General features: G+C 37.7%; 1 protein-coding gene across 1 annotated transcript; it reads left to right on the top strand.

Annotated features, from left to right (window-relative positions):
- On the top strand, nt 1-26,443 carry LOC143867266 (F-box/RNI-like superfamily protein). Its single transcript, XM_077376075.1, has 8 exons — nt 1-398; nt 3,334-3,579; nt 5,143-5,549; nt 6,651-6,836; nt 11,155-11,347; nt 13,588-13,664; nt 23,121-23,271; nt 25,643-26,443. The coding sequence occupies exons 1-8, from the start codon at nt 87-89 to the stop codon at nt 25,937-25,939; spliced, it is 1,869 nt and encodes a 622-aa protein (XP_077232190.1). The 5' UTR covers nt 1-86; the 3' UTR covers nt 25,940-26,443.
- The last annotated feature ends 262 nt before the right edge of the window (nt 26,444-26,705 follow it).

Raw genomic sequence — 26,705 nt, forward strand, 5'->3', positions numbered from 1 at the left:
CTCATGTTTTTTCCTCTCAAACCTCCCAAATCCAAACCCTCGCCTCTCTGTAATTTCTCGCGCGATTTTGGGAAATCTCAAATTCAATGAGAGGGCGCGATCTGATAAATACAGTACTTCCCGACGAGCTACTCCTCGAGATTTTCCGTCGGCTCGATGGCTTCAAATCCACATGCGATTCATGTTCACTCGTATGCAAAAGATGGCTTAAACTCGACCGATCCAGCCGCCGAACTATTCGGCTCGGCTCATCTGGCTCCCCCGATATATTCGTCAGTCTTATCGTCCGAAAATTTATCGACATCCGAAACGTTTTTATCGACGAGAGATTACCCGTTTCTTCCCCATTCCCCTCTGCTGGTTCCTCTCTAGGGCACGGAATTCCTCGTCCTGTTCTTGTAAGCCCTAACTAGTTTTTTTTTTTTTTTTTTTTTTTAAATTTTAATCGTTTGAGTTTTTGAATAAATTGAGAAATTTCCCAACAGCATTACACGTCAATGGAAATTGGGTTTAGTTTAATTTTTGTTCTTCTTATTTTAGTTTATTTGTTTCAATTTTTTATGAGTTAGAGATTTTTTTTAATTCTAGGTATTAGTTAGTTTTAGATGAATATGAATTTTCGCATTTTCTTAGAATTTGAGTCCATAGGTTTTAATAAGTAGAAAGTGGAGTTTTAGTAGGAAAGAGACTAGGGGGCTTTATAAAATTTGGACATTTGTTTTGCAATTAAAGAAAATTTCACTTTCTTAATTAGATAAAGCGTTGGTAATTCTTGTTCTTCGTGGATTCAAAGGTTATTCCGATCGGGGTCTAAGACGTTCGTGCTTCTGGTTACGCCAGGTGGTATCAGAACCTTGCTACGTTCCATGGTTTTCCATGGAGAGCGAGAAAAACAATTGACGGTGATGGTAGAGATGTTCAATGCTCTATAGGCTACCGTTAATCAAATAGCGGAGTAATTGAACTTTCATGTCAATTAAAATTCAATTAAATTCAATTAGTTCGTCTGGGGTGGACGAAAGTTAAAAGAGTATGAATCTGGGACTTTTTGGAGTGTTCTTCGTCAAGTCTTTCTATAATCATCTCGTGCCTTGTTCTTAGACTTCTATTGTAGCTAACGTGTGGAGGATCCAAGCACTTCCTAGAGTTTGTTTGTTTGGATGGGCTGCTTGTAGCGGTTGTATCCAAACGATTGATTTTCTAAGGAAATGGGGAATGTGGTTAGTGGATCATTGTTTGTTGTGCTTAGCGGCGGGGGAATTGATAGACCATATTTTCATTCATTGCAAGGTGGCAAGGGAGATTTGGAGCAGTATCTTTCTAGGTTCGGAATTGATTGGGTTTTTCCATCTTCTCTTTCATACCTTTAGGTGAGTTGGGAGATGGCTCCTTGGAAGAATTTTTTTCTTGTTAGGTTCGATAGTAGTAATGTTTTAATGGGCATTTGTTACTAGTTTTGATGGCAGTAAGTAGAGGCATTGCCTTTATTATTTTTGAAAGGACTTTTGTGCTGGCAGAGTAACTCAGGTTTAGTAATGATGTTTGTTGCAATACTTCAGTTACAAATATCACTCAACTTAGACTTTTCCAGTGGTTTGGTAAAAATATATAATCCAGCTGGAGGGGGATTGTTAGAAGAGTTAAAGTAATTATATGCCCGTCCAAAGGTATTTTAGTCTTTCTCATTGTACAACCCCAGTAATATATATACATATATCATATTCTGTGAGAGGTCTGATTTCGACTTTCACTTTTCTCTATCCATCTTTCTCATGTCTCTCTCTTTCTCAACTTTTCTCCTTCATCATCAACATGCCCAACAAAATCATTCAAAAACTCTTTTGACTCTACCGAGTTATGACTGCTTCAACCGAGTGCTTTGTTGCGTCAACTGAGTACTCACCCTCGTCAACCGAGACTCTGAACGCGCTGAGTCAAATAGGATAGTAGGATTTTCTTTGTCTGCATTTTGGCCTGCCCCAAAACCCATTTGAAAATGACAAAAAAAATGAAGTTCAAAGTCTTCATGTGAACATGAAATGATATGGACACTGTATCGGTTGTCTGATACAACTTGGGCATTGGTTATATTGGACGATATGTTTACAATTTTTTGTTAGGTTCTATACTATTAATGTTTTAACGGACATTTTTGGCTAGTTTTGATGGCAGTAAGCAGAGGCATTACCTTTAGTGTTTTTGAAAGGGTTTTTATATTGGCAGACTAACTCAGGTCTAGGATTGATGTTTGCTGCAATACTTCAGTGAGTTGCCCCCCTGATTCTCAGATGTACCCTGAGTTGGTTTGGTCAAGATAAATTTCAATCTTAGTTGTAAAAAAGCTGCAGGGAAAGGAGGAGCGCCCTCATCCATTTGCTTTGGAGGGTTGACAATCAATATCTGTTACCCCAGCATTCACTGGTCAAGATGTAGCAGCTCATGCTTTGAGGCAAGAGCAGCATCATGTCATGACATCGATCTTCTATTTGAGTTCTGTCCATTGGAGATTTAGATTTAATGTGATTTGGTTCTCACCATCCATTGGTTTAAAAAGGAATATCCTTCTTTGTGTTTTCTACCTTGCTTCGGAGAATTTGATAATCTCCTGGTAGTTTTGGGATTGGTTAGATTTTGTGCATGTCAGAAAGGCAACTCGTGGGCACCTATTATTTGGCAAATTTTTGGAGGCAGGTCTTATATGCCATGGAATTATATGGTGGATGTATAGATTGTACTTTCTCCTTTCTGGGGTACCTTTTCTATCTTTGAATTTGGATTAAAATCATTTGTTTCACTTGTAAGGAAAACAAAAATAAAAGAAAAGGAAAAAGACTAGGATTTGTTGAGGTTCATTGGTAGGCAATATTTGTGGTAAAAATGTACTTAATGGAAACGATTCATGCTAGTGAACAATGATAAATGAGGCACCAATTCACTTTCCATTTAACATTTGTTTGGTGCTAAACTTTTTTTTTTAATGCTGATAAGCTAGCAAACTATGATCTTAACTGTGCTGATATTGGAAGATCGGGGCGAAATGCTGAATATTTACTTTTTTCTTTTGGCTATTGTTGCCTTTTCCTTTCTTTTTCCGGATTGTTATCTCTTTTTTAGTTAATCTTTTAAACCAACCAAAAACTTAGTTCTTAAATGTTTTATATCACATTCAATGCTCATATAATGTTTTGCCTTTTCTTAATTCAAAGTAACCATTGCACTGCATGCCAATCTCCATAAACTGTTTACCTTAGCAAGGAGTTCAATTGAGCTTTTGCTATTACTGTATTGTAATCTTGTATGCTAAGAGAACTGGTTCCTTTATTCATCATGCAGAGGAAGCGTCGTGGGGGTAATAAAATTGCACTTTCAGCTTCAAAACTTCGTTATGTGGCCACAAATAGCGGGTCTGAAGAAAGTGACTTGGAATCTTCCACTCTATCTGATGATGGTCTAACTGTTCTTGCTGAAGGATGTCCAAGACTGAACAAATTGAGCTTAATATGGTGTTCTAACGTAACAAGTACTGGGTTGAAATCCATTGCAGAGAATTGTAAAGCATTGAAATCCTTGGACTTACAGGTGGATTCTCTTGTTATATAGCATGAAAATTTAAAATAGTAAGTCCAGAATTGTGCATGATATTTGTTTTACATTCTCACTTTCAAGCAAAGTTTTAAATTTCGCTTTCGGTTGTCACAGAAACAGAAACATTTAGTTTTCGGTTGGAAATTTTGTGGAAATTGTGTAAATGCACATAAACATATGGAAACACATGCAGATTATATAATTTTAAGATGAAGCTCCGGAAATGCTAGAATAAACACAAATACACACTTAAAAACCATCATATAAGCAAGGGCGCAAGGCAACCATCCATAATGATTTAACAACACCGAGCACCTTGTGCATGGCAACCATCCATAATGATTTAACAACACCGAGCACCTTGTGCATGTTTGATAATTCAGTACATACCACACTTTACATGTAATTCAGATGCATATTTATACATTATGCATGCACCACATTTCACATGTAATTTATATAAATATAATTGCATAACACATACTGATGTAGTATACCAGTAATACACTTACAGTTTTGGTTTCGGTATGCATTTCAGTGGGGGATGGAAACAAAAATATTTCTGATTTTTCGTGTCGGTTTCAGTGGAAATTTAAAATAACGGTTTCAAGGATGGTCAAAATTAAAAGTTTGTTGCATCATATAATATTTGTTGGGCATTCCAAAGTTTGGATACTGCTGAATTCATGATCTCTACCCTACAAAGCGATCTAGTTTTGATCGTTCAAATTTCATCTTATGATGTTCTTAATGGATTAATATGCAAAATAAATCTCATCCATGTAGTAGCAATATGTAATATTTAATAAACTGTTCTGGTAAGTTGTGGTTGCCATTGAAACCTGCTTCGATCTTGATGAAAAAAGGGTTCTGTCTGACTGGATGCTTCCCTTAATCATCTAATTGGTTTTGCAGACTCTATGATAGTTGATAGTTGCTCATCCATCGTGATATGTGTGAGGTTATTTATGCGAAAAATGTGCATGGTGAAAGGCACATAGTGCTTATTAACGCATTATAACTTTAGTTGGTGCATGCTATTTGCTATACTTGATAGAAGTTATGGAAAAGCCACACTGCCCCGACTCTAAACTAGTATGCTTGTCATGATAGCTTTATAATGTGAATTTCAACTCTAGTCCCTCTGTCCAATAATTCTTTTAGCTGGCTCCTTCTCTTGTTATCGCTAGGGCTGGTCCATCCGTCCATATTTTCTTGTTTATGATGACCAGTTCCTCTATTGGAGGGGAGCCATACCAATTGCAGAAGGGGAGGGAAATTTTAATGCCACCAATAGGAGTGCTGTTGAACCCGAGAATTCAACCTTTCTTGCCTTTCATTTTACACTGTTCCAATTAGGTGTCAAAGGCTGTTACAATTCCTAAAAAGTAAAAGTTAAAAAGCTATCAAAATCCTATTGAAATGATGTATAACATAGTGAAGATGATTGCCCTTATCAAAACAAGGGGATGAGGATATCATTTCACATATTTTATTGCTACATAGGGGTTATTTTTTGAAATTACAAGCATGAGAGTTTCTTACATATGTGTACAGGGTTGTTACGTTGGAGATCAAGGTCTTGCAGCCGTGGGGGAGTGTTGTAAGCAGCTTGAAGATTTGAGTTTGCGTTTTTGTGAAGGCTTGACCGATAAGGGTTTGACTGAATTAGCTGTTGGATGTGGGAAGTCATTGAAATCCCTTGGTGTCGCAGCTTGTGCAAAGATAACTGATATCTCTTTGGAAGCAGTTGGGTCTCACTGCACATCCCTCCAGACCTTGTCATTGGATTCGGAATTCATCAAGAACAAAGGGGTGCTTGCCGTAGCTCGAGGATGCCCATGCTTGAAGGCTTTGAAGTTACAGTGCATAAATGTTACGGATGAGGCTTTGCTAGCTGTGGGCTGCTTTTGTTTGTCATTGGAGTTGTTGGCTCTGTACAGTTTCCAAAGATTTACTGACAGGTTTATAATTCTTCCTCGACTCTTTAATCCTCCTATATAGTATTTTGTTCTTAAAAAAAAAAAAACCGTGCTCTCTTGTGCATTATCTTTTCCGGTTTGCTCCCCATTCACGCGATTTTGAATCCCCTTGGGCTTACCCGATGTGCATGGTTTACAAGTGATTGTGCGCATCCGTAGGGAATAGTCCGCCCTAAAAATTGGGGTGGGAGTACCCTATGTCATAAAAAAAAAAGTTGAACCAGTATTTCTAATAAAAGTATTATATTCGCGAGAATTTATATGATGGGTGGCCGTGAAAACACGTGAAGTCTAAAAAAGTAGGTACAACCCACTTTTTTGATGATCCAAACCGTTCAACTGTTTGGGCACAATGTAAATAGGTTGTGCCCCAAAAATCATTTCCATAGGATGATTCTAACCCTCTGATCTGAACTGATCTGAATATGTAGTGCCCGAAAAATCATTTATGGAATCTTCTACAGATCGGAGGGTCAGGATCATCCTATGGAAATGATTTTTGGGGCACAACCTATTTACGTTGTGCCCAAACAGATGAACGGTTTGGATCATAAAAAAAAGTGGGCCGTACCTACTTTTTTTAGACTTCACGTGTTTTCACGGCCACCCATCATATAAATTCTCTATATTCGCAATCTCAACCCTTGTGCTTAATTTCCTTCCATAATGAACACTGGAAGTTCTAACAATTGAATGGTGATTATTTTTACTTATTACTGCTCACTTTGAAGTGCATGAAGAACTTTTGGTAATGTTGTAAATTTTTGCAATATTTGCTTTCTTCATGTTTTTTATGAACTTTACCCACTCCATACGGATCGAAATTGTACAGGATTACCTTATGCATTTTTTGTCCACACATGGCAGGCCCTCTTAAGAGTAAAGAGTACATAAAATATTGCAATGTTGTTGCAAATTTATTTCATCTGCCTTCTGTTGCTTCATTTATTTTCTAGTAGAAACCAATTGTACAGAATGAGCTAGTCCATTTTCATTATAGTTTCCATTATGGTAATAAAACTGACCATTTTCTATTTCTTTTTTGCGACTCTATATGTTTTCACCTCTGTATACATCTTGTAGGAGCCTTTGTGCAATTGGAAATGGCTGTAAGAAGCTAAACAATCTTACTCTAAGTGATTGCTATTTCTTGAGTGACAAGAGTCTTGAAGCAATTGCCGGTGGCTGCACTGAACTAACCCATCTTGAAGTTAATGGCTGCCACAATATCGGAACATCTGGACTTGAGTTCATTGGAAGATCCTGTCCGTACGTTTTCTACCTTCAACTGTTCTAAAGCTTATACCTATAACTTATCAAAAGATTGCATGGATGATATTATTTTTAAATTGTGTTGGAGTGCAGATTAGCAAATTTGTGCACTCCTTGAATCCTTTCGTATATATGCTTCTTTTAGCTTAATATGATGATCATTTCTTCGTAGTGATTTCTTGGAAGCTTCTGTAAATGCATGCAATTTGGAAGTTGAAAAGTCTTAAATATAGTTTTTTTACAAGACAATGCATTGTTGGAACATTAGGTACATTTGAGTTGACTCAGATGGGCCAAAAACATGGACCATTTCTTGCATGACTCTATCAGGTACTAGAATAATCTGAAGTTTGTAGGACAACATAACTCAGTGGAATGGCCAAGTCTTGAAACTTGAACCCAGTTTTGCAAATCTAGCTTGAAAATGGATAAAGAAGTTACCAAGGTTTTAATTTCGGTTTCGGTCATCACGGAAACGGATTCATTTCGGTTTCGGTGGAAATTTCGGTGGAAATCTTTTAAAATCATGGAAACATATGCAAATGATGAAAGTTTTTAATTTTCTAAAAAACATGTGCAAATGAAGAAATTTTAAGTTGAAACTTTGGGAAATGCTAGAATAAAAACAAATACACACATATAAATCATCACATAAGCAACAAAACCATCCATAATTGCTTAATCACATCGAACACCTAGTGACATGCGTTGTCACGCATGTCTAGAATAGTAAAGTCAATAAAGTAGTACAATGCAAAAAAGTATAAGAAAGTACAATAATCCGTCACCCCTCTCAGAACCCCAACTCTATGTCAATAGACTCAACAACATAGAGTTACGAGGTATTATTAGTCCCATGCCAATCTCACATCCCATCCACAAGTACGGTTACTTTGCTGTGCAATTCAATAATGTTGCCTACAAAATATCATTCTCCACATTTTTTTTGAGTGGTGAGCAGCTTCATTAAAATGGACCGACATGGTCAAATACAAGAAAACAAAGATGGAATATACAAAGATAGAAATCAGAAAAACAAATAGAAAACCAAGAAGCCAAGAAGGAAGTCAAGGAGGGAGATGATAAAAAAGCTCAAGAACCTCCCCTCGCGCCCCATCTCTTGCAAGCCCATCCACTACCCCATTACCTGATCTTCTGATATGACGGTAGGAGATATTTGAAGGGTGGACTGTTTCTTGGAAAGATGTAATTATTTGCATTTCATTTCATTAATGCGGAGAATGATCTCTCTTTGATCATTCTCCGCATTAATAAAATGAAATGCAAATAATTATATCTTTCCATTTTTTTGTCATTCCGACCATTTCGGTCGCATTTTGGGAATTTTGGTCGAATTTCAAGAATTTCGGTTAAAATTTCTGGGAAATAATGACATAAAAGGAAATAATGTAAATTGTCCCTTCAAAAAAATATGAAATAACATAAATTTCGTTTCGGCGTGGATGAGAATGGAAACATTTCGGTCATTTTGGGGAAATTTTGAGGAAATTTAGAACCATTGAAGTTACCCTCTTTTTAACATTTGTGGTTTTATATATTTGTATTTTGTTAACCTAAAACTACCTCTATATATGTGCCCACCCTTTTATGCGCCATTAGATTCCCCTTTTTATTGCCTTTGGAAGTTCCTCCTCTTGGGCATGTTGTAGACTTGTAGTGCAGCCAAGAAACAGGCCACTCGCCTCTTGGCTGGTGATATGTTGAAAAACACATTCGAAAAGTAAGAAGATAGATCGAGTAGATAGAACCCACCCTTCACCCAAATTCGCACATGTGGCTGCTAAGTAGGTTGGAAGGAAAAGGAGAAAAAAAAAACCCTGGGATTATCTTCTCTAATGTTGTATAGTTATGCATAATATATAAACTATGTGTGACTTTGTTTTTATTACATAACAAAGTGAGGTTACTGTGATTTGCTCCTATCATTGAGAGATTAAGAGAGAACTATTCCTTACTTTTTGTCAAATTATACTAAGTTAGAAAGTTTACCACACAGTTACCAAGAGCTCCGTAGTTGGGTCAAAAGCTAAGTTCTTTTCGCTTCCCAAATTTAGCAGAAGCCTGCTTGCATCACACTCTTATTCCTAACTAAGAGTACACTTCTTATTTAGGTGATTATTGTTTCCTAAAAGAGTGTCTTCCCGTTTTGGTAATGACAAAGGCGTGTATTTAAAACTTAAAAAATCATCTCAAGTGTCAAATTACACATGTGATTTTTTTGTCAAAAGCTCAACATTAAATCCAAATGAATAAAAATCAAGCTTGTAGAATTGTCAATCCTTATATACTTGCAATTCTAATTAGACGTGAATTCCTCTTTAACCACTTTTTACCCTATCCTACATTAACCTTGCAACCCTAACTTACATTAACCCTTCCTCCCCAACCTACTATGATCCTATTTGTTTCTATAGCTTCTAATGAGATTTATTACATTCTTCATGTTAACTTCCTATGACGCTTTCCGCATATTTTTTCTTTACCTTTCTCATTGATTCTTTATTGCTTTTTTGCTTTCCGCATTTTCTATTTTAGAGCCCTCAGTTCGCTTTCGGTTATGCTTCTCACATATGCTTCCCACACTTGCAACTATACCACATTCAAGCATTATGAAAGTCGTTCAAGTTATCGAGTTGACTTGCCTGACTCAATTTTTTTCTCCATTGAATCTAGTCTGAGTTTTCCAACAATTGCAGAATCCTTGAATTATTGTTCTATTACCTACATTGCATTAACGTTCAATGCATATTTTCCAGGTCTTTTTTTACTCTAATTGTCTACCAAGCCATCCTTTTCCGATTATTTTTCAAAAAGAAGTCTTATATATCTCATGGATGTTACTGTGTGTGAAATTAGAAATAATTTTCACATTCTCTTTTTATTTGAAGCAAATCATTGATCTAACCAGTAAAGAAGGTGTGTGATGGACATGGTTTCATGAAAGAAAAGCAAAGATAAAAAGAAATGAAAAATATAAAGAGGAAAAGAGAACCATAAAAAAAGATTTAGACAAGTGAAAAAGCTTGCCAAATGCTTTCAACACACTTGCAATTGCAATGCTTGAAGTTGAAAAGCAAGACAATAAAATTTATGTGGAAAATAAAAATGTAATGCGATCCGCCTAGATTTACATTAAGAAAGGCTGTCCTTGCGCACCATACAAATGGAGCTCATTTTTTAGTTTAATTAATTAAAAATACGTTGTTGAACATATCATTCATAAGAACAATGCTATCATATGTGTATGCATATATAATACATATATATGTGTGTGTGTGTGTGTGTGTGTATTGTTAACTATGTGTGTATCAATATGTGGTTGATACACTATCATGGAAAATAATTTCAGCGTTATTTGTAATTGATTTCTACAGTGTGTTTTGTTCGGATGGTTGGCTGGGACATCATTCATTATATGCCTAGCTTTTGATACGTTATCATAGATAATAATTTCAGCGTTATTCGTAATTTAATTCCTCTAGTGTGTTTTGTTCTGATGGTTGGCTTGGACAGCATTCATTGTATGCCTAGCTTTTTTTACCATGAAAATTTTGGACCGTTGGTTATCTACTTTGGATGCTATTAATTGGTGTGGTCTTGATTACTCACGAGTGTTCCATATATAGTTTTGAGCCCTAAAGTATGCTGTAGAACTGTATCTATTTTGTAATTGTTGATGTTAGAAGTTCATCATTCAAAAAGAGAAGGTCACCACCATTGCTTGAGTTCATGAAGGAGGAGGAAGAAGAATATGAAGAGAAGAATGAAAAAAAGAAAAAAGAGGAGTAATTTTTTTTTCATGTGGGTTGGATCCCCTACCCCATGAATTGTCTATTTGCAATATCACTATCTCATAATTATTAGAGGCCATTATGATCATCTAAGATGGGCCCTATCAAATTAACCTAAAACTAACTCTTTAATAACTCAATTACATTGAGATGTGGGTCCTATCCTATCTAACATAAACTCTCAACACTCCCTCTCAAGCTGGTGCATAGATGCAATCTATGCCCAGCTTGAAACAACTGCTTTGAAATTGTCTTAGTGCAAGTGCCTTTGTAAATACCAAATCTTCACGGATGAGTTGTCATCCATGCCCAGCTAGATATAGAGAAGGCTTATAACTACATGGAGATCGGTTACGACTATGTTGGTTTGTCCTTTGCTGCTTACATTATGGAATGTTCGGTTACGGCTATCTTTCTAATGGTATGATGCATTGGACTTGATGAAATGTAGGCATATATGTCTCAGTCCTGATTAGTGTACAGTTCTCTTATATTGATTGCAGGGGCCTTTCAGAGTTGGCGCTGTTGTACTGCCAAAGGATTGGTAATAATGGTCTTCTTGAAGTTGGCCGAGGTTGCACACTCCTGCAAGCTCTTCATTTGGTAGACTGTTCAAATATTGGTGATGATGCAATATGTAATATAGCTCAGGGTTGCAGGAACTTAAAGAAACTTCATATTCGACGTTGTTACGAGGTAGCCCTCTTGGGTTTTCTTTTGGATCTTTTCTTTGATTGCTTTTGTAGTTTTTCCATATTATTAGTTTTTGGATGATCTCTGAATGGTCTCTTTGGCATTCTAATTATGTTTTCACATGAGTAAGTATTTTGGTTCCGTGTGCACATTTCTTTCCATGGAAAACTAAACCATAAACAAATCACTCTGACCAATTGAATGTTTCTCATGATGGAAAAATGAGGCACATGTTGGATCTTTAACAGTGCTCTGAATCAACCATATTCAAAACTTAAACATGTGATCAATTCCAGCCACATTAAATCTTTGTATTTATTACTTCATATAATACCAACAATGATATTTCTCATGCTAAAGAATGCATGGAATCTGGAATCTAGATATTAAACAGTTTGAACTATTTAATATGATATAATTAGTCAGTGATCACAGATACCGGATGCATGCATGGAGGGAAACCATTAAAGTTTTTGCAGTAGATTAACCGCCATCCTCTTTAAATTGACCTATTTAATGTCATAAATGCTTTCATTGATTGTCTTCTTGTCCCTTTCTCCTTGGTGCCCGTTTAAAATGTAGGGATGTGTTGTACTTTATAGTGGTTTGGTCCATTGACCACTTAATGGTCCATTACTCTTTCTTTGTTTTATGTTGGGCATAAACTTATGAGAACACGAATCACTGAATGTAAAGTCCATTACTCTCGAATTTCTCTTTATGGTATCTGATCCTGTTAAAAACAAAAGCACGATCTTTATCTTAGCATTAGGAGCACCCATGTTAATATTGATCTAGTCCCAGGTTCCAAACAATTTTCTTCAGTGTTTTTGTTGGTTCTTCACCATCCATACTGCTGACATCAGCATCATACCACTGATGTCCGCACCCCGGAACAGACCAAAAAGAGAGGGCTTTGAATTGTTAGTCTCTCTTGGATTTGTGTGTAGTTTTCCAGAAAATTCTCAGGTATTTTAGTAGCTATTCAGAGGGCACTAATTTGGAAAATTATAAGCCCTGTTCTCTGGTTTCATCCTATTTCATCCTAAATAGAATCTAATCCAGTTGAAGACGTGGTGGATCTGGAAGGTTATTTTTCAACAGAGGGCGAGCCTTGGTGCAACGGTAAGGTTGCTCCATTATGACCTGTTTGTCACTGGTTTGAGTCACGGAAACAGCCTCTCTGCAAAGCAAGGGTGAGGCTGCGTACATCTAGCCCTCCCCAGACCCCACAATGGCAGGAAGCTCTTGCACTGGGACTCCCATTTCTAGATCTGTCTCAGTTCTACTAGATTATTAACCTGTGCATTGTTTCTAATTTCTACAGAATTGGTGGATCATCTGCTCGTCTTCTTTCTGGGTCATCTTCTCGTCTTCTTTCTCCCTATGTTGCCAGGTTCTGGCTCCCAATTATCACTTTGTTTAGTTTGGTATAGATATTCCAACCTCCGTAGATGGTTTTCTAGAGACACGGGCTAATGGTCCACTCCCAGCTAGAGGATGTTTCATGTGGTAAATATGCTCTGTCACCACAGGGAAACAGTGGAATAACAAGATTTTAATTCTCCGTTTGGTTGCCAGAATTTTTTTGGTTCTTGGGATTTTTGTGGAACAAAAAGCTTCCTGGGAGATTGGTGGGAAAAAAAACTCCCTGGAAGTATCCCGGTAAAATAAAAATCCCATGTTTGGTTGACCGGACTATGGTGGGAAAAAAAATGCTTTGTTTTGTTGCTTGAACTGTTGGGAAGAAAAAAAAAATCTTCTGCAAGCTTATTTTTGGTTCCTCGGATTATTTTGGTTCCTGGGAGTATTTTTTTTTTCCTTCCACAAAAGTCCCAAGAATCAAAAGAATTCCGGCAACCAAACGGAGCAATAGGAACAAAAGTCAGTTTTGTTGACTGTACGGAACAAAGAGTCTAATTTAGATTTTCTCTTTTATTATTTTTTTAATGGCAATTTTCTCTTTTATTGTTGATCTTTTTATATTGATTGACTGGTGATTTGCTCAATTTGTATGGAAATGCTTGATTTCCTGCTTCGAAACCACTTCTTTACCACAAATTAGTGATTTAAAATTTTCAAATGGTGAAAGTAGTTTCTAAGTGGGAGTGTGGGACTATATGATAATTTGTCATTGTGATGGTCAAGTTTTAGGCACTGCAATTGACTAAATTATTTTATTATATATATATGTATATATATTGCTTTAAGGATTTGGCTTATCTCATACCTCTCATTAGCAGATTGGAGACAAGGGTATTATTGCTGTGGGTGAGAACTGTAAATTTCTCACAGACCTAAGCCTTCGCTTCTGTGATAGGTGAAAATCTTACTCCTACTCCCGACTTAATTTCCTTCTCACCCTCCTTCAAATTTGCTATTTTCTTAAATGTCTTTTATTTGTGTTCTTGTACTCTTCTGAAAAACTAATTGTTTCATGATATTTATAGGTATTTATGCACATCCCTATAACAAGAATTATGACATGCTGATACTTGTTGTTGGTGTGCTGGTGTCATTTCATTCTACTCTGTGCTGACTTAGTTGATCGAAGAGTTTAAAACCCTCTTTGCAATGCATTTGCTGTATTCCTTTCCTTTTTTTTTGAAATGGCAATATATTGAAAGAATGGAACCGAGATGGTCCACAAAAATACAAAGAAAAGAAAAATTACATTAAAAAAAGACTAAAAATACATTTCACGGAGGGAGATGATCAAACCATTCCAAACCCTCTTTATGGACACCCGATCTCGCAAGGGAATCAGCTTCACCATTGGCTGATCTTCTAACAAATTTAAACACTATGGATGAACCTGAAACAAGATCAGGTAAGAAATCGCCACGGTGGTGCAACCTTCCCAGATAGCCAACTGATTACGTTAGAAGAATCACCTTCCACAATCACCTAATCGAACATATCCATACTTAGGCGTTTTACTCCTTGAAAAGCCGCTTTAACTTCCGCTTCAGATGAGTCGCTTCTACCAATTGGGCCAGCAAAAGCCCAAGACACCACTCCTACAGAATTCTTAGCAAGGCCACCAATAACAGCCAGGCCCGGATTACCCAAACTAGACCCGTCAAAGTTTATTTTCAAATACCCTTTAGGAGCCTCCCATCTTTGAACTATCTTCTCTCTCCTCACCCTTTCCCAACACACAATTCTCCATCCTTCCCACAGATCAAAAGCTGAAACAAATTGAAACTGAGGAAGACTCTTCGCCAAAAAAATCACCAAAACAATAATTTTCATAAATAACCAGTAAGATGACTTAGCCACTCCATTGAAAACTCTCGAATTTCTTTCTTTCCAAATAACCCACCACAAAGCTATCAAACACAGCTTCCAAAGCAATTTTCCTTTCTTCTTCCAAGGCACAAAATCTCAACTCAACACAAGTTTTGGTATAGAGTTTGGGAAGATCCAACAGATACCAAACCTATACAGAATGAGGCCCCAAATCTCCCTTGCAACCTTGCAATGAATAAACAGATGATCAATAGATTCACCATCTTCCATACAAAGCGAACAATAATCTACCAACCACACTCCCCTTCTTCTAAGAAATTCAATGGCCTGAATCCTCCCACAGCAAACTGCCCAACCAAAAAAGGAAACTGATGGTGGCACAAGGAATTTCCAAACGTCAGCTGCAAGAGGGGAGCCTGAAGCATGCACCAACCAAGAATAAAATGACTTCACAGAGAAGAAGCCGGATGGGTCCTAGATCCAAATTCTTTTATCCACCCCACTTCTTTTTATATAGCAATTCTCAATCAAAAGAAGTAACCGAGAAATGGAATTTAACTCCCTGTCAAAAAAATTCCTTCTGAAGCTAGGCTTCCAAACCACCTTGGTGTCCACGCTCTCAAAACAATCACACACCAACACATCTTTCTTCAAAGCCACCGAGAACAAATCAGGAACAAGAGTCTTTAAGGGTTCATCAGAGCACCAAGCATCCACCCAAAATTTTATACGATCCCCTTTGTAAACTTTAAACTGGATATCCTCCTCAAATCTTTGCTTGAACCTCAATGTTTCGCCAAACAGTCCCACCTTTCTTGCTATATGAATCATCCGAGCTTCAATTCCCTTTTAAAAAGCCATATTTGCTACCAATCACCTTTACCCACAAAGACGATTGTTCCATACCAAAACGCCAAAGCCACTTTCCCAACATTGCACGATTGAACTATCTCAACTTTCTTATCCCCAGACCACCATTCTTTATCGGAACACAAACGTTTTCCCATTTTACTAAGGGTATACCACCCTTACTATTGGCACCTCCCCGAAGAAATCTTCTTTGAATCGGTTCTATTCTCAATACTACACTAACCAGACAATTGAACAAAGATAAATAATACATTGGTATATTAGCTAACACTGCCTTGACCAAGATGAGTCTCCCACCCTTAGAAACAAGATTTATTTTCCAAGTTTCTAATCTTCTTTCTATCATTTCCACTATAGGAGTCCAGAGCTCTTTTCCATGTTTTCCCACTCCCAATGGAAGCCCTAAATACAAGGAAGGTAGGGAATCCAGCCTACACCCCATCACCTTAGCAAACTCATCAGCTTCTGAAGGGAGAAGATTAATAGCAAACAAGCTAGATTTCCTAAAATTTGATCTTTGACCAGTAACCAATTCATAGCATCTTAGAGTAGCCTTCAAGTTTAAAATCATATTCCTATCAGGGGCACAGAAAAGAATGGTATCGCCAGCAAATTGCAGAAGAGAAACTTCCACTCTATCACATCCAATAACAAAACCCTCAAACAGACCCAAACAACAGCCTTTACTCGTCAACCTACTAAGAGTTTCCGCAATGATGACAAAAAGAAAAGGAGAAAGGGGATCCCCTTGCCTTAAACCCCGAGAAGACTTGAAAAAACCTTTTGGAGAACCATTTACCAAGATGGAAAACCACGCAGAGGAAATACAATTTCTCATCCAACCTCTCCAGCGATTCCCAAAACCCATTCTTCCAAGCAAAAAATCTAAGCAATCCCAATCCACTCTATCATAAGCTTTCTCCATGTCTAACTTACATAGCACACCTCCAGCTCCACTTTTCGAGTAAGATTCGATAACTTCATTCGCAATTAAAGAACAATCCAAAATTTGCCTCTTACTGACAAACGTACTCTGACTATCCGAGATAATATGAGTTAAGACCACTTTAATTCTATCAGCTAACACCTTAGCCAACAACTTGTACAAGCACCCTACCTAGCTTATTGGACGAAAATCAGACACCTTAGTAGCACCTTTGATCTTGGGTATTAAAGTTATAAAAGTAGCCCCTGTGCCTCGGTCAAGAGTCACTCGTAGAATTCTCTAAAGAATCTTAGAATATCACATTTCACAACCGGCCAGTAAGCTTGGAAGAAAGCTAGGCAAAAACCATCGGGTCCAGGAGCTTTATCTCTAGGCATCGAAAAAAGACCTCTTTCAACTTCCTCTTCTGCAAAAGGTTGTTCCAGATTTGAGCTAACCTCCAGATTCAAACTCTTAAACTCCACTTCTTCAGGAATGGGGCGAAGAACTCCTTCTGAAGCATACAGAGCAGAATAAAAGTCAACTATGGCTGAAGATACCTCCTCCTTGGAGCTAATTATAGCACCATTTACTAAAATAGACTCAATTCTGTTCAACCTCCTTCTAGCACTAGCCATAGCATGAAAATAAGCAGTATTCTTATCACCCTCCACCAACCATTTTACCCTTGATTTTTGCCTCCAAGATATTTCTTCTTGCAGCAATAGCCCTTTGTGTTCCTGTTTAACTTTTCCTAACTCCTGCCGATCTTCCTCAGAACTTAAACCACACTCCTCCAAAGCTATTAATTCTTTTACCCTATTTTTCAACCAAAACTTTCTATTATTTACCTGCTGATTTTGCTCCTTAGACCATTCTTTTAACTTTATTTTAACAAATCTGAGTTTTTTCCCAATCGCCACATCCGCCGGGCCCTCAAAACTGTATAAAGACCACCAACTCCCCAATCTATCCTCCATCTGGGGGAAACTAAGCCAAGCCAACTCAAATCTAAAAGGGGGAGGGCCCCACGACTCAAGATGAAGGTCAAGAAGAAGGGGACAGTGATCCAAAACCGAATGCATCAATGCTTTCTGAGAGCTGTCAGGAACTAAATTCAGCCACCCTGAGCACATAAGAAATCTATCAAGACGACTCCGACTAGGACCTCTGGACCACGTGAAGGAAGTACCCTCTACAGGAAGATCTATTAGCTCAAACTTTGCCACAAAATCAGCAAAAGCTTTGATCTGAGAATTGGTTCTTACACAACCTAATCTTTCCCCCACTTTCATAATCTCATTAAAATCACCCCCAATGCACCACGGCAGAGGACAAGCATCTCTGACCTTCTCCAGTTCCTCCCAAAACAGAACCTTTTCCACTCGAAGAACCGGACCATAAACTCCGGAAAACAACCACATCGAATCATCTACCTCTTTTTTCAGAGCAATCGACAGAGAATACTTTCCTCTCCATTCCTCCTGCTTTTTCCAAACGTTCTCATTCCAAGCTACTAGAATACCACCCGAGGCACCATTAGATCCTACAAAGGAAAACTCCCACTCAGCCCGAACCCCCAACCCTCTAAGATCTCCCCTATTAACCGACTCCATTTTGGTTTCTTGCAAGCAGATGCGATCCAGCTTAATCTTCTTAACCAGTTCCTTAACTTGAATTCTTTTGTCCTGATGGTTCAGGCCATTGACATTCCAAGATACAATCTTCATTATAAATCTAACTTGGCAGACGGCTTCCCCTTCCTCCCGCTAGGTTTTTTTTTTTCCAGATCACTAGAAACCCTCTCCCCTTCCAAATCTTTACCAAAGTTAATGTCCATCCTCAGCTTCTGAAGTTCCCTGATCTTCCTCCTTGAAGGCTCTATAGAATCCTTGCTCAAAGACTCTTTTTCCACATCAAGGTTTAAATGTAATTAGGAATTAAAATATATGAAAAAATATAGCCTCTTGAGAAGAAAAGATTGATTGGAAATAATATACTAATTTGAGGGGGAGAGGCCATTAGAACTTTAAATTTCATCCATTTGAGAAGAACTCATGTGTGGGCCTTTTAATAAAGGGCGCATGATTTTTGGCTAAAGCCCTAAACTTTTTAGTTAGTCCCGACAAAGGTTTAAATGTAATTAGGAATTAAAATATGTGGAAAAATATAGCCTCTTGAGAAGAAAAGATTGATTGGAAATAATATACTAATTTGAGGGGAGAGGCCAATAGAACTTTAAATTTCATCCATTTGAGAAGAACTCGTGTGTGGGCGTTTTAATAAAGGGCGCATGATTTTTGGCTAAATCCCTTAACTTTTTAGTTAGTAAGGGTGGTGATTCGAGTTAGCACAAAAAAGTCTTGCAGGACTAAGGTGTTACTCCTCAAATCCTCTGGAGTTCGCCAAATTCCATCCCAATTCCTAACTAAGTCCCACCCCCCACCCCCAAGGAAAAAAAACAGCTGGCCTCCCCCAAAAGCTGGGCCATATACATGATTAGACCTTTCAGCTCAGCTCTAAGAAGGCATGCATGTTATATTACTTGGGTATAGGGACAAGTGTATTCAGTGAAAAACTATCATAAATTGTTGTGTGTGTGTGTGTGTGTGTGTGAGAGAGAGAGAGAGAGAGAGAGAGAGAGAGCCAACCAAACTAGTTGTACACCAGAATAACAAGTGTGCATGCACCATGGTTTTAAATTTTGACCAAATCATTTCGTCTCAGCCGAAATATTTCGATTTCGGCTGCTACCGAAATGAAATCCACTTGGTTTTGGAAAAATGCAAGATTTCGGTCGAAATTTCGGAATTTCGTTAAATTTTCAATAAAAAAATGCTAAACATGCAACTTTTCATATAAAAAAGCAAAGTTTATATCGAAATGTCGACATTTCTACTGAAACCTTGACAAAAATCAACTTCACTTGCAGAAAAGATAAAAAGAATGAGATTCCTTTAAGATATTTCTAAAAAACGACAAAAAATAAAAAGGAAAAACCAGCGGTGAAGATCTTACATGGATTTCGGTTGTAATTTCCTACCGAAATGTTTCTGTGATTTTACTACATTTCAGCCGAAATTTCGTAACGAAATCGAAATGTTTCCCTTCCGTGATTACCGAAATTTAAAACCTTGGTATGCACGATAACAAAACATGCGACTTATGGGTCATTTCTAACCCTCCCTGCATGCTGAACTACGTATCTGACCATGTACAACTTGTCAAACGTGTAACAAGTGTGCATGCACCATAACAAGACGTGTGATTTATGGGTCTTTTCCAACACTTCCATCAATTTGAATTATATATCTGAACATGTACAACTTGTCAAACAAATGCTAATGAGGATCACTTGTGAGGCCTTCAGTAAAGATGCCTGCCACTTGATCATTGCTTGGGCCAAGGAGGGGAACTATCTCACCACTTCTCAATCTTCCTCTAACAAAATGGAAATCAATTTCTATATGTTGCGTTCTTGCATGAAATGTTGAATTTTGTGATAATTTGATTGCACTTTGATTATCAAAATAATGCCTTCCATTTTCTTTTCAAAGCATGTGTATACCGAAGTAATCGTCTTAACCAATTCGTCACTGCAATAGTAGAGGCTGTGGCTCTGTATTTCGCTTCCACACCAGATCTTGCCACCGTCCGGTTTCTTATTGCTCCATGAAATATAGAATCATTCACAAGGACCCAGTACCCTGTAACCGATATCCAAGTGTCAAGTTCTCCTGCCCACTCAGCATTTTAAAATGTTCTTTCCTTGGATCATGCATAAACTGACTCACTTGATCCAATGTATAGGTAATCGTTGGCCGTGTAAAGTATTGAAATGCTCCAACTATACGATTATACATTTGAGGATCTGCTACCTTTTCTTCATCCATACTGCTAACCTACTTATTATAGACTGTAGTTGTTGCAATAGGCTTGCAATTAGACATGAAATCTGCTGAAAAGATCCATAGTATATGTTTTAGGGTCAGAATCATCCTTTTTCTGTTCTCTACACTCCAATACCAAGAAAGTAGTGAAGTTCTTTCAAATCCTTAATTGTCAAAATTTTATTTAAGACCACTTTTCAACTTATTAGTTGTTGCAATAGGCTTGCAATTGGCCATGAAATCTGCCGAGAAGATCCATAGCATACGTTTTTGGGTCAGAGTCATCTCCTTTTTGGTTCTCTCCGGTCCAGTACCAAGAAAGTAGGGAAGTTCTTTCAAATCCTTCATGTCATAATTTTATTTAAGACCACTTTTGAACCTATCAATTTCTGTGTTATCACTGCCAGTAATAATAATGTTGTCAAGCTCATTCAAAAAAATAATATTGTCATCAATATATATTTGTATGAGAACCATATCTGGCCTAGTGTCTGTAAAATAGTAGTGTCACTTGTATGGAAATAGTAGTGTCACTTACACTTAATCTTGTATCCTCAGAGCTGAAGAGCTTTATTCAGCTTGGCAAACTAAACTTCAGGGGCTTGTTTCTGCCCATTTATGGTCTTATGCTTGTATGCACATTTGTTTACTTCTTCAAATCCTTGTGATTGCTCCATGTAGACTTCCTTGAGATATCCATGCATGCATGAACGCATCTTTCACATCCATCTGATTAAGCTTTCACCGAAAGATGTTTTATAATGTCAGAACCAACCTCATTGTAGTTGCCTTTACTATAGTTCTTGAAGGTTCCTTAGTCAAGACCAACTTGCGGTCCTATTGCAACTTGTCTAGCTTTGTATCTATCCACTGTTCCATCTGATTTCTGCTTTATCTTATTCTCTCATTTGGCCTTTGAAATTTCCCTTATTTGAACCTACACTGTCTTCAATTCTTCAACCATTTTCCTTCCTATCACTTTCAGGGGTGTAAAATATTGTAATGTATCAAATAGGGATTTGGTCTTTTCTGCCATGTATTTGATGTTCTCAGTTGAGATATATTTAAAAGGTTTTTTTTTTCTATACTGATCTGTTTTGTACTTTTATTAGATCCTCTATAATGTTTTATTTCATTAGCTCCATCAATCTCATAATTCAGGTGGATCTCCCTAAAATCCTGGTGGATCCTCATGATGACATGCTACTTTGAGTGATTTATATGCAGAGACTACGATGTTCTCAGTTGAGATATATTTAAAAGGCAACTACAATAATGTTCGTTCTGAAATTAGGTAACATCTTTGGGTGGTTTCTCTATGTAGATTTCCTTGAGATATCTATGCAGGAATGCATTTTTCACAAAGATGTTAGCTAATGTCAGAAGACTCAGAACTAGCCTCATTGTAGTTGCCTTGACTATAGTTCTGCAAGATTCCTCATCGTCAAAACAAGTTGCTGATCCTTTTGCATTTCTTTTTTTTGAATGGTAAGCAATTTTATTAAAAGGAAAAGAGACAGAACAATAGGAAGCCTGCACCTAGGCAATGAGAGAGAGGTGTTAAGGCGGAAGGAAGTCAAATAATTCCACGGTCGCCCTAGAAACCCCATCTCTTGCTAATCTGTCAGCCACCTCATTAGCAGACCGCCTAACATGTTGGAAGGAAATTGAAAATTCCCCTATCTTATCTTGTATTTCATCAAAATATGCGGCAAACCTCCACGGATAAGGGTGGGAGCCACTGAGCCACCTTATCACATTTAGTGAATCCCCTTCCACCACAACTCTATTCAAATCTTCATATCCTAAGAACTTGATTCCTTGGTGGACGGCACGCACTTCAGCTTCACTTGCATCAGCTACTCCAACTGGGCCTGTAAAAGCCCATATAACTGAACCGAATTCATCCCTGAGAACACCACAAATACCAGATGGGCTTGGATTCCCCATACCGGACCCATCAAAATTCAACAAAAAAAAAAATCCTTTTGCAATTCTTTTCACCCATGTATTTGATGTTCTCAGTAGAGATATATTTAAGAGGTCAGTTTTAATTCATTAGCTCCGTTAATCTCTAAATTAATGTGGACCTAACTAAAATCCTGGTGGATCCTCATGATTTCATGCTACATTGAGTGATTTGTATGCAGAGACAGATAATAAACGCTTGTTATCTAATTAAACTCCTATTGTTGCTTACTAGTCGAGTGCTCTGAATGATGTTATACATCTTTTAAGTTTGTACCTTTTAAGCATCCTTACGGAGCCAAAACCTTATGACCATGATATTACCATTTTTATCATCATATTATTCTGGTAAAGATGCCCTGTCCCTTGGCTTTTGCATCTGGGTACAAGTTCACTAGTCGTTGCTAAGTGGCATTTATAGCTGCATGTCAGTTGCTTAATATTGTAAGTTCCATTAAACATCAAATACAATTCAAAGAAGCAACAATTATAATCTGGTTTGAAGTTTTGTTCTTGCAGCTTACTTCATCTTTCGACGTTCTCTAACAAATTGAACCATTTAGGCTGATCAATAATCTTTAAATTCTAGATAACAACAGCTGTGGAAGATTAAATCCTGATTCTGAATAAACTTTGATGTTCTGAAATTTCCGATTTTTGTGCTTTTAGTTCTATGGAAATATTCGATTTGCCCAAAAATATCATGTAAACCATATTACCGTATGCATTGGGATTAATTTCTCTATTATTTTGTAGCATATAGTTTTTAATGCCATTCTTGGCCATCTCTGTTTGGTAATCGTACACTTTATGAAGTGTCTAAGGCACATACATGGATTTCATCTGACCTTATTCAACATTTCATTACTAGGGTTGGTGATGATGCCCTCATTGCTATTGGTCAGGGCTGCTCACTTCGGCATCTAAATGTCAGTGGGTGTCACAAAATTGGTGATGCTGGACTGAGAGCCATTGCAAGAGGTTGCCCTCAACTCGTTTACCTGGATGTTAGTGTTCTTCAGGTATGCTTATATGTAGACTGACCATTGCAAACCAAGTCTCTGATTCATGTGCATATGTGGGCATGGTTTTAAATTTCGGCCGAAATACTGAAATTTCAGAAAAATGTTGAGTATTTGCTTTGATTTTTTACCGAATTTCGGCCAAAAGTTGAGTATTTCGGCCGAAATTGCGGTTTCGGACTCCGAAACCGAAATTCAAATCCATGTATGTGGGTAGCATATGAGCTGTGCACATATGCATTCTAGGTCTATGAGAACAAATTTCTATGATGGTTTTTTATTGAGGATTGATCTGCCACACAAATTTCTGGCTTGTCATCTTCACAGTAGTCTGATCTTTGGTTGGAAAGCTGTCTCGTGGGACCAGCTCATAGGTGGTGTCTTAACACCCAATTGGTTGTTAAGTGATGGTCCCATCGTGTAAGTCATCCAATAAAGAATTGGACGTGAGAGTTTTCCATACTTCTGTATGGTTGTTTCACTTCCGACTGAGCGGTTGGTGATTCCTACTCCTGCTTCCAATCAAGACTGTTAATAGCTGCGAATTCTTCTAAATGGGTGACATACTCATGTCGGACATGTCTCAGATTCTATACTTCAGTATTCACTGAGACACTTCTAGATCCCTTTGTCTATTTTTTTTTATTTCGATACTGGTACCCGAACTTTACAATTACCGCTTGTTTTGAGTTTTACCCAGGTTTTTAAATAGAAATAAAATACTATATCTATTGTCTACTTTTATTATTTAAACAGCTCTCAACGGTTATTACAATTCCCAAAAAGTTCTCAGAAGCCAATTAAAAAAGAAAAGACAAGCTGAGTTTGTGCAATTATTGAAACATTGTCGTGCCAATATTAGTAGCATATCTATTTAACCTATATTGATATTAGTTGTTATAACCATATATTATTATGTAAGAAAATTAAAATTTGAGACTCGATACTTGTGTTGTATTCCGACACTCGTACCCCCGTACTGATGCAACATAGTCTACACCATATCATTTCTCTTGGGCCCTCTTTGTTTTTTATTTTGAGAGCTGAATGTGAGTCCAAAACTGATTATTGATCTAATGCCCTGAAGTCATATCTCCTTCCATCTGTTGGGTGAAAACTCTTTCTTGCTTTCAGTTTGTTTCTTTTTTTTTTCTTTTTTCTTTGAAAGGTAACGATTTTATTGATCGCTGTAGTCATATTACACGCAAGGGGGATGACATGGGGACAAGTCATCCCTCGTGTATAGCATTTTACAGTTGAGCCCACCAAAAGAAAAACAAATTTTACAGTAAAGCACACCAAAAGAAAACCAACTTTCCTTTTGCTTGCCCATCCTGCAAGCATCAAGAAGCAGATACTGCTGAAACATTATCTAGGAACCAGTAGAGAGCTCAAGCACCCCCTCCACCATGATGGAAACATAAGTACAGATTAATGACAGCCCCTGCTTGACTCTAAACCCATGCAGATTAATGGCAGCCCCTGATTTCAGTTTGTTTCTTGGAGTGACTTAGAGCGTCGTGGAGAGAGATTTGCCTTAGTGCTTAGGCGAATGTGCCTTCCCCGCCCCAGATGGGCTCCCTCCTGGACCAGGGTTGTTTAAGCCGTGGATCCAGTCTTTGTTATCCTGGGCCGGTAGGGACAAGAGGGGCATTACTATGTGGGCCTTCTCTGGTCCGACTGGGATCTTTGATTCCACCGCAGCGGAAATGAGGGCTGTCCTCTGGGGCATTAGACTCACAGATGAGAGTGTTCTTTCCCTAGGGAGACCCACCCTGAGAAATTTGTATATTTGATGGAAGTGATTCAGGATTGAAAAGAGGAGGGGACGGAGGTTACTAGGCCCCGGTTGGAGATTCTTGACTTTCTCTTGCCGTGACTATTGGTATCATTGTGTTTTCATCTTCTTGTTGTGTCTTCCTTGTTGTATTGACCATCCCATTCGCGGGGCTTTCTCCTTTCATCTTTAATAAATATAAAGCATTTGCAGTGACTCTTGGTATCCTTGTGTTTTCATCTTCTTGTTGTGTCTTCCTTGTTGTATTGACCATCCCATTCGCGGGGCTTTCCCCCTTTATCTTTAATAAATATAAAGCATTTGCCGTGACTCTTGGTATCCTTGTGTTTTCATCTTCTTGTTGTGTCTTCCTTGTTGTATTGACCATCCCATTCGCGGGGCTTTCCCCTTTCATCTTTAATAATTATAAAGCATTTACCTTTAAAAAAACTGATTATTTTGAATCCAATAATCAGTTTTGGACCTCAAAGTATAGCCCTTTTATTCTTTATCAAAATTCTTAATCCATTCACTTGACACTAATATATGCGTGCTTTGACACTGAGATATGTGCATGAACTTGTCTTTTCCCAGAATTTAGGGGACATGGCACTGGCTGAATTAGGGGAAGGCTGCCCTCTACTCAAGGACATAGTATTATCACACTGTCGAAAAATAACAGACATTGGATTAGGACATCTCGTAAAGAGATGTACCCGACTCGAGTCCTGCCACATGGTGTATTGCCCTTTTGTGACTTCGGCCGGAGTTGCCACCGTGGTCTCCAGCTGTGTCAATATAAAGAGGGTCCTTGTCGAGAAGTGGAAGGTCAGCCAGAGAACAAGACGACGTGCAGCTTCTATCCTCTCCTACCTTTGCGTGGATCTTTAGTCCCAGATGCTATATAGTTACATATATAATTTCTCCAAACACCCTTTCAAGCCCCGTGTGGGGCGTGGCTACAGCAGAAAGGAGTGTGCTAAGCAGTAACAGAAGCTACAGAAGCATTGATGCTGTGGATAAGAGTTTCCTTATTCATATGGAGGTTTGTCTCTAAAATTTCTGTGTGTCGATGCTTAGTTTTTTAGATTTGTGAAGAGTTAATGGCTAATTAATGTAAAATCAGCCGAGCGATCAGTAGAAATAGGGAAAGGAAGATTTAAAAAAAAAAAAAAAAAAACATTCGTCGATGGATTAGATTTAATTGGTTCAGGTATTTTTATCATGTTGTCTTAAATAAAGTTATTATCTTGACCATGTTAAGCTTTCAGGTAGAAAATTGAGACATTTGATTGCAGACAAGCCATATCTAAGACATCACTCAATTCAGATGATTGTAGCCTTTGGTTTTTTGGCTTGCAAATGGATGGTTGAAATTAAAAGTTATTTCATACATACAGTTTGGAGCTCTCATAATTAGTAGTTCATAAATTTATAGTCTCTCATATCCTATTGCTCATGTCAGGAACCAACATTATACTCTCTTATTTCTAATACTTAATATGTGATATAAGTTATAAGAGCAATGATAGATACAAGGGAGCCCTTGCATAAAGAGCCGCAGAAGGGACCTTCATTGGATCCACCTCATTTTCAGTTACAATTTAAAATTGGTTGAAAAAGTAAAATCAGTTACATTTGATGATGTGGATCCAAT

Source organism: Tasmannia lanceolata, unplaced genomic scaffold (genome assembly GCF_043159265.1).
Source record: "Tasmannia lanceolata isolate RefF3 unplaced genomic scaffold, GAP_Taslan_0.1 ptg000002l, whole genome shotgun sequence".
Lineage (NCBI taxonomy): Eukaryota > Viridiplantae > Streptophyta > Magnoliopsida > Canellales > Winteraceae > Tasmannia > Tasmannia lanceolata.